The sequence below is a fragment of the Piliocolobus tephrosceles genome, chromosome Y (genome assembly GCF_002776525.5).
Source record: "Piliocolobus tephrosceles isolate RC106 chromosome Y, ASM277652v3, whole genome shotgun sequence".
NCBI classification, from domain to species: Eukaryota; Metazoa; Chordata; class Mammalia; order Primates; family Cercopithecidae; genus Piliocolobus; species Piliocolobus tephrosceles.
The window spans coordinates 21,328,219-21,337,431 of record NC_045456.1 but is presented as its reverse complement, the minus strand read 5'-3'; the positions used below and the strand labels follow the sequence as shown (position 1 = coordinate 21,337,431).

The 9,213-nt window shown below is 46.6% G+C and overlaps 1 protein-coding gene across 1 annotated transcript in view; it reads right to left on the bottom strand.

Annotated features, from left to right (window-relative positions):
* ARSL (arylsulfatase L) overlaps window positions 1-9,213 on the bottom strand; it is a 24,730-nt gene that overhangs the window by 2,941 nt on the left and 12,576 nt on the right. Inside the window, exons 3-5 of the mRNA XM_026449579.2 lie at window positions 7,019-7,185; window positions 3,757-3,891; window positions 703-865 (exon numbers count right to left, since the gene is read on the bottom strand). Coding sequence (XP_026305364.1) covers window positions 703-865; window positions 3,757-3,891; window positions 7,019-7,185 — 465 coding nt within the window. The remainder of the gene's footprint in view (window positions 1-702; window positions 866-3,756; window positions 3,892-7,018; window positions 7,186-9,213) is intronic.

Genomic DNA, 9,213 nt, shown 5'->3' with positions numbered 1-9,213 from the left:
AAAAAAAAAAAAAAAAAAAAAAAAAAAGCTGAAAGAGCCAGCGCCCAAAGACTGGAATGTGACAAAAGCCCACCAAGAGTTCTGCCCAGGCCTTTCCTGGGCCTTGAAGCATGACAAAATAATGAAGGATTCCTAACAGGACCCGTTTAGGATTAAACACGTTTTATTGGGGGTCTGAAGAAACTCCCCAGACCTCCACAATGAAGTTTCATTGAGAGTCTAAAGGAACTCCCCAAACCTCCATGATTTAGCGGGAGACGAGATCAGAGTAATCACCCCAGCACCTGGAACCATCTAGATGAAGTCAATTTACTGAGGCTCCAGGGGAAGGTCCTCAGGACTCACACCCTAATTACAGATTAAAGGAAGTTGAATCACTTATGTCTTTAGGTGAGTACACACTTACATGTGGACATACAGCTTAGAGGATAGAGAAGCTCTGGAAAACTTTGCAAATTGGAGTTGGTCTAGTGATAATTTCCAGCCCTTCTCCCCGTACCTGGTTACAGAAATAAAACTCCTTTCTTTCCTAGTTCATTTGCATCTCGTTATTGGGCCATGAGAATAAGTAGCCCGACCCTCGGATCGGTCTGGGAACAATTTCATGGACGCCTTACTGCAATGCCAAAGTGACATGTTCATTTGTCATAAGTGTTGCTGTGTCTGTGCAAAGCTGAATTGTGTCTTTGGGTTGTTCTGTACCTGTCCTGGGGCACCTCACCGCCCGCCAGCTGGACCACGGTGGGGAACACATCCATCAGACTTGTGGGCTCGCCAATCACTCGGCCGGCCGGGAGCACCCCGGGCCAGCGGAAGATCCCGGGCACGCGGATCCCACCTTCCCATCCTCCCATGCCCTTCCCACCTGTGTTTGAACACAAGCAAAAGAAAGTGGTTAAAAAACAGAAACAGATGCTCAGCCTGGGTGATTTAACTTTTCTGCTTGTTTCACTTGTTTCAAGTTTCTCTCTCCCTGAGTCTCTCAGTTTCTCTCTCTTTGTTTTAGTGACATTAAAACATTCAGTCTCATGTAGTTCCCCTGTAGAGGTTTGACTTTATATTTGTTATTAACCTTGTTACTGGTTAGTGTGCATTGGATGAAGTTGGGTCCTTCACTGCCAATGACTGTTGTCCTTATAAGAGGAGACACAGCCACAGAGCAGAAGGCCACGTGGAGACGGAGGCAGACTGCAGTGGTATGTCCACAAGCCCAGGGACACCTGGGGCCCCCAGGAGTTGGCAGAGGCAGAAAGGAGCCTCCCCTAGGGCTTCTGGAGGGAACATTTCCCTGAGACACCTTCATCTCAAACTCTTGGTCTCCAGGGCCAGGACAGGATAAATTCCTGTTGTTTAAAGCTCCCCCAGTTTATGATACTGACGTTCTTCATGGCACAGAGAACCAGACTGGGTAGAGGATACATTAACATCAATGGCGATGAGACAAAGGTTTCTGAGGAGTCAGGCCTTCAATGTGAAGTTGTTTTGGGAAGGCATTAGTGGATGTAGCTGGTATTTATATATCCCGTTTTACATGTGTACTAGACTGATGGATCCATCTACTTCAAAGCAAATATACATCATAGGTATATTTGCCAACATTAGCCTAAAAAGGCTCTTTCAAGGACTGAAAAATAAAGCTCTGTAAGCAGGGAGACGACAAAATGTGTAAGCACGACAGTGTGAAGTCATGTACACAGGGCAGCACATTTTAGAATCTTTGTGGGACATGAAGTAATGGCATGTTTGGAAACGATGGAATCCAGGTTTGAATATAATGTGGCCAGCTAGGTGTCTACCCTTCTTCCTTTTTTTTTTTTTTTGAGACAGAGTCCTACTCTGTCACTCAGGCGAGAGTGCAGTGGCACAGTCTCAGCTCACTGCAACCTTCACCTCCCAGGTTCAAGCAATTCTCCTGCCTCAGCCTCCTCAGCTGGGATTACAGGCGTGCGCCACCACGCCTGGCTAATTTTTGTATTTTTAGTAGAGATGAGGTTTCACCATGTTGGCCAGGCTGGTCTCAAACTCCTGACCTCAAGTGATCTGCCTGCCTCGGTCTCCCAAAGTGCTGGGATTACAGGTGAGAGCCACTGCGCCTGGCCTTATCCTTCTTGGATGCATTGTCTGAAGGTAAAATTCAAACCTGAGTCTGTACAATAGAACATATTCAGCCATGGAAAGGAATGAAACATTTCCACAACACAGATGAACCTCAGAAACATCACGCTAAGTAAAAGAAACCACAAGAAAAGCCACATACTGCATGGTTTCATTTACATAAATGTCTAGAGTAGGAAAATACACAATGATACAAAATAATGCCGTGGCCAGGCATGGTGGCTTACGCCTGGAATCCCAGCACCTCGGGAGGCCCAGCTGGGAGGGCTGCTTGAGTTCAGGAGTTTCAGACCAGCCTGGGCAACATAACAAGACCCTATCTTTACAAAAAATAATTTAAAAAATTAAATAGTAAACAAACCAAAAATAAGTTTTTGGGTGATGGATGTTAGCACGGGGGACAGGGAGTGACTGCTGAGTACAGGATTTTCTTGTGAGGTGGTGAAATGTTCTGAAAATAAACAGTGGTGGGCCACTTGATGATGGTTACACAACTCTGATCATCTCAAAACTCCTTAATTGTGCACAAAAACGTGGCAGGCCAGGTCTCACTAACGCAGGCCTCCGTAACAACTGTTTCAGCACTGACCGAGTGGTGAAGTTACATCTCAAAACCTGAAACAGCCAGTGCCCTTATGCAAAGGCTGGGATGTAACAAAAGCCCCCCAAGAGTTCTGCCCAGGCCTCTCCTGGGCCTCAAAGCGTGACAAGATAACAAAGGAATTCTTCGCAAGATCCGTTTAGGATTAAACAAGTTTTATTGGGGGTCTGAAAAAACTCCCCAGACCTCCGTGATTTAGCAGGAGACAAGGTAAGGATAATCAGCTCTGGCACCTGGACCTATTCATTTATTTACTTATTTTATTATTTTTGTTGTTGTTGAGACGGAGACTTCCTCTATTGCCCAGGCTGGAGTGCAGTGGCACGATCTCAGCTCACCGCAACCTCCACCTCCCAGGTTCAAGCGATTCTCCTGCCTCAGCCTCCCGAGTAGCTGGGACTACAGGCGTGTGCCACCATACCCAGCTAATTTTTGTATTTTTAGTAGAGACGAGGTTTCACCATGTTGGCCAGGTTGGTCTCAAATTCCTGACTTCAGGTGATCTGCCCGCCTTGGCTTCCCAAAGTGCTGGGATTACAGGCGTGAACCACCACGCCCGGCCACCTGGACCCATTTAGATTAAGTCAATTTACTGGGACTCCAGAGGAAGGTCTTCAGGACTCAGACCTTAGTTATAGATCAGAAGAAGTTAATCGCTAATGTCTTTAGATGAATGCACACTTACACGTAGACATACAGCTTAGAAGGTATAGAAGCTCTGGAGAACTTTGTAATTTTGAGTTGGTCAGGCAATAATGTCCAGGCCTTCTCCCTGTAACCGGTTACAGAAATAAACTCCTCCTCTCCCAGTTCATCTGCATCTCATTTTTGAACCACCAGAATAAGCAGCCTGACTCTCAGTTTGGTCCAGGAACAAAAATTCAAACTGGAGTATGTCAAATTATCGCTTTTGCCCTGGATAGGAAAAATCACTGTCCTTGAGCGATAATATTGACCCTCCTGGAAGAGACTGCCCTGTTGGGAATTGCAGGGAAGAGATAAACATGCAAGATGAGGATCTGGGAGCATCTCAGCCTCACCTTTATAAATTCCATTCCAGCCACCGTATTGGCTGTTTCCAAGTTGATTCTCTAGGGAACCCCCGTGATCTGATGTAAAATAAATGAGGGTGCTGTTGGTCAAACCTTCCATATCCAAAGTGTCAAGGATCTGTCCTGCAAAGAACAGATGTTTTTGAGGCCGTCGAAATAGAAAAGTATCAGAAATGAAGCCCGAAGTGTATGTTTTAGTATTTGGAGGCTATCCGCAAGAATGAATCCTTAGTTTTAATGCATAATGGAAGTCAGTTGTTTCATTTTGATACCCTTTGTTGGAGATCGATGTCTGACTTTCTATGCACCCCGTCCTTTGCTCAGAATTTTAGGCAACCTACAAGGACAAAATATCAAAAACTTAAAAGTGCGGCATGTAGGCTGGGCGCAGTGGCTCATACCTGTAATGCCAGCACTTTAGAAGGTCAAGGCAGGAGGATCATTTGGGCTCAGGAGCTGGAGACCAGCCTGGCCAAGATGGTGAAACTACATCTCTACTAAAAATACAAAAATTACCCGGGCGTGGTAGCACATGCCTGTAGTACCAGCTACTTGGCAGGCTGAGGCAGGAGAATAGCTTGAACTCGGGAAGTGGAGATTGCCATAAGCCGAGATCACACCACTGCACTCCAGCCTGGGTGACAGAGTGAGACTCGGTCTCAAAAAAAAAAAAAAACAAAACAAAAGAAAAGAAAAAAAAAAGTGAGGCATGTGAACATTCCAGAGAAGAAAGCATAGGCTGAAAATGCAGACCAGTCCTCAACAGTGACGCTGAGCTTCTTGCAGTCACACACGAGGGCACTCGTGTCATTAATGCCACTCACAGTTGGCCGGGCACAGTGCCTCATGCCTGAAATCTCAGCAATTTGGGACGCTGAGGCAGGGGCCTCGTTGAGCCTATGAGTTTAAGACCAGCCTGAACAACATAGCAAGAACTCGTCTCTACAAATAATAAAAAAATTAGCCGGGTGTGGTAGCGCACACCTGTGGTCCCAGGTACCGGGGAGGCTAAGGTGGGAGGATTGCTTGAGCCTGGGAAAATAGGGTGCAGTGAACCATGGTTGCACCACTGCACTCCAGCCTGGGTAACAGTGAGACCCTGTCGACTAGGCGCAGTGGCTCACGCCTCTAATCCCAGCACTTTGGGAGGCCGAGGCGGGCGGATCATGAGGTCAGCAGTTCGAGACCAGCCTGGCCAACATGGTGAAACCCCATCTCTACTAAAAATACAAAAATTAGCGAGGCATGGTGGCGGGTGCCTGTAATCCCAGCTACTCCGGAGGCTGAGGCAGGAGAATCGCTTGAACCCGGGAGGCAGAGGTTGCAGTGAGCCGAGATCATGCCATTGCACTCCAGCCTGGGCAACAGAGTGAGACACTATCTCAAAGAAAAAAAAAAAAAAAGTGAGACCCTGTCACACACACACACAATTAACTTTTTTTCCTTCCTTGCCTAGCTTGTTAAGGAAACAAAATATTTTAAAAACACATCTTTGGCCGGGTGCGGTGGCTCAAGCCTGTAATCCCAGCACTTTGGGAGGCCGAGACGGGCGGATCACGAGGTCAGGAGATCGAGACCATCCTGGCTAACACGGTGAAACCCCGTCTCTACTAAAAATACAGAAAACTAGCCGGGCGAGGTGGCGGGCGCCTGTAGTCCCAGCTACTCGGGAGGCTGAGGCAGGAGAATGGTGTGAACCCGGGAGGTGGAGCTTGCAGTGAGCTGCGATCCAGCCACTGCACTCCAGCCCGGGCGACAGAGCCAGACTCCGTCTCAAAAAAAAAAAAAAACACATCTTTCACCCAAATCTCTGACGGCAATTATTCTGAGGATCCTGGGATTCTCAAGCCCACCACCACCTAAACCCTGGGGTTCCTAAGTTCTTTTTTGGGAGGCAGGGATGTGCTGTGCCCATATACAGGTACTCACCCAGCCCTGACTCACTCAAGCGATATCCCCTTCCGTCCTGTTCTAAACCCAGGAAATATAATGAGTGAATGAGGCAAAACAATCCAGACCCACAGGAGTTTACATTCTCCCGGGGGAACATGGAAAACTGACCCACCTAACACATGGTCATGAAGAGAAACAATGGCGGTGCTGAGTTAGGAAAAAAAGAAGAAAGAAGACAGAAATCAGAAAGAAGAAGAGGAAGAAGTGGAAGAGGAAGAAGAAGGAGGAGGAGGAGAAGGAGGAGGAGGAGAAGAAGGAGGATGAGGAGGAGGAGGAGAAACATGAAGAAGAATAAGAACAAGAAGAAGAAGAGGGGGAGGAGGAGAAAGGAGGAAGAGGAGGAGGAAAACAAAGGCAAACAAAAAAGGACCACAGGAGAATGGGGGAGAAGATGATTGGGGAGGAGCTACTTTAGGGGTGAGTCAGGGCAGGCTCTGAAGAGGAGCCAGCGAAGCCTGAGGAAGCATTCCAGGAGGAAACAGCAGGTGTGGAAGCCCTGACAGGGGACAAATGTGAAAGATACTGTGTGGTGTCCACGTGGCCAGAATGCAGCAGGTGGGGAGGACAAAGGAGTTGGGTGGAGATCAGACTAGGATCTGGGCAGCAGCAGCTCATGGGGCTTTTGTAGGCGATAGGAGGAAATTTAGTCCTATTTTCAGTGCAGGGGAGCCACTTAGCCACTCTACAGCAGAGAGGAATTTTATCTGCTCTTTCTTTCATTTGTCTACCACACGACGATAGGATGTAGACATCTTTGGGGCCAAAATTCCGTATGCCACTTGGGAATTAAGACATGGAAATCTCTGAGGTCATTATTGTATCTAACACATGGGGATTAAGACGTGGACATCTTTGGAGTCATTATCCTGTCTACCACATGGGAATTAGGATGTGGACATCTTTGGGGTCATTATTCTGTCTCCCACATGGGGATTAGAAAGTGGCTACCTTTGGGGCCATTTTTCTGTCTACCACATCAAGATTAGGACGTGGACGTCTTTGCAGCCATTATTCTGTCTAGGGAGTGGACAGCTTTGGGGCTATCATTCTTTCTGCACATGGGATCAAGACGTGGACATCTTTGGCCAAATAGCGTTGCCTTCCATGCACGTGTTATGGAATTCGCTCTCTGCTAATGGAGTGAAGATCTGTCCTATAATATTTCGGACTCTTAAAATCCAGTCGCACTGCAGTCGCTATTCTGCATCTTCTGTCTTTAACCTTCTCGTTCTTTGTTTCCTTTTCTGCTTCTGTTGCTGCAGGGGAAGCAGCCCGTTTTCCCTGGAAGGGCACTTACCTACCATCCAGTCCATCTCCTCTACGTTGTCCCCATACAGCCCGTGGAGACTCTTCCCGAGGAAGTTCTCCATAGTGATAAGAGGGATGTGGACGTGCAAAAAGGAAACGAAGAGGAGGAAAGGCCCATGCTTATTCCTAAAAATAAATACAAAGCAATTAAGGTTACTTTTTTGGTAAAACAGAGATTGAAGTCCTGTAGATACTAAATATGGATCTCACTTGTCACATCCTTACTCAAATGTCTTCTCAACTCTGCTCACCAAAAAGAAACACTCAGAACTCTTCTTCGACAGCAAGATAATTCTTATGTTTAACAATCTTCCTTTTTTTGGTGGTTATTTTAAAGACAGGGCCTTGCTCTGTTACCCACGCTGGAGTGCAGTGACACGATCTCAGCTCACTGCAGCCTCAATCTCCCAGGCTCAAGTGATCCTCCCACCTCAGCCTCCCAAGTAGCTGGGGCCACAGGCATGTGCTAACAGGCTCAGCTAATTTTTTTTTTTTTTTGGTAGAGACAGGGTCTCACTATGTTTACTAGGCTGGTCTTGAACTCCTCGGCTCACATGACCTGCTCCTGCCCATCTCAGCCTTCAAAAGTGCTGGATTACAGGCGTGAGCCACCATGCCTTTCTGGTCTGTTACCTCTCTCTCTCTCTCTCTTTTTTTTTTTTTTTATTTTTGAGATGGATCCTGGCTCTGTTGACCAGGCTGGGGTGCAGTGGCATGATCTCAGCTCACTGCAACTTCTGCCTCCCGGGTTCAAGCAATTCTCCTGCCTCAGCCTCCCAAGTAGCTGGGATCACAGGTGTGCGCCACAACGCCCATCCTGTTTAAGACTCATTAACATCATGAATTTTCCCTTCCCTTCTGAAATCTATTTAAAAATCCACACTGGGCCAGGTGTGGTGGCTCACACCTGCAATCCCAGCATTTAGGGAGGCTGAGGCAGGAGCATTGCTTCAGCCTAGGAGTTCAAGACCAGCATGGGAAACAGCAAGACCCCATCTCTACTAAAAATACAAAACTTAGCGGGGTGTGGTGACATACACCTGTACTCCCAACTGCTCGGGAGGGTGGGGCGGGAGGATTGCTTGACCCTGGGAGGAAGAGGTTGCAGTGAGCTGAGATTGCACCACTGCACTTCAGCCTGGACAACTGGAGTGAAATCCTGTCTCAAAATAAATAAATAAATAAATAAATAACCATACTGATTTAGTGCATCTTTTTTCCCCTGAATATTATAATGTTCTAACTCTACATACTTAATGCAAAGTTAAAGGAACTGCAGGTTACTCTCTGACATGACTTTTATTTTGTTCAGTTATTTCAATATATATTTTTGACCTCAAGCCTTAACTTATAGAATAAGTGGTATTGCACATTCAATTTTCTTTATAATTGCTATCACGTAGTGAGGATTAGGACATAAAATAGTTATAAAAAGCACACTTTAAAAATGAGGCATATTGGGTTATTAATATTATTTTCATTGTCCTCCTTGAAAGTAGTGCTTTAGCTTCTCCCTCCCTTCACCTGGCCTTCATGGTCTAATCTAGATCCTTAAAGCATAAGAGCAACGGTGAAGGTGTTAGCCTTAAATAGAACACATCAGGCTGGGCATGGTGTCTCATGCCTGTAATCTCAGCACTTTGGGAGGCTCAGGCAGGAGGATAGGCTGAGCCCAGGAGTTCAAGACCAGCCTGGGCAACACGGCCAGATCCTGTCACATTAAGAATCAAAAAGAACGCAACAGTCTTACCTGCTTTAATTTGCAAGCTAATTGTCAATGTCCTTTCTGTCATACATTAGGTATTGCCATGAAGAACTCTCTAAGAGGCTGGGTGCGGTGGCTCACGCCTATAATCCCAGCACTTTGGGAAGCTGAGGTGGGTGGATCACTTGCGGTCAGGAGTTCAAGACCAGCCTGGCCAACATGGCAAAACCCATCTCTACTAAAACTATGAAAGTTATCTGGGCATGATGGTGCATGCCTGTAATCCTAGTTACTTGGAAGGCTGAGGTACGGGAATTGCTTGAACTCAGGAGCAGAGGTTGCAGTGAGCCAAGATTGCACCACTGCACTCCAGACTGGGCCACAGCTTGAGACTCTGTCTCAAAAATATATATATATATATAAAAGAATGTTGTAGGAGATGATGACAACCTCATTGTCACCAGGTAAGGTGACTTTTG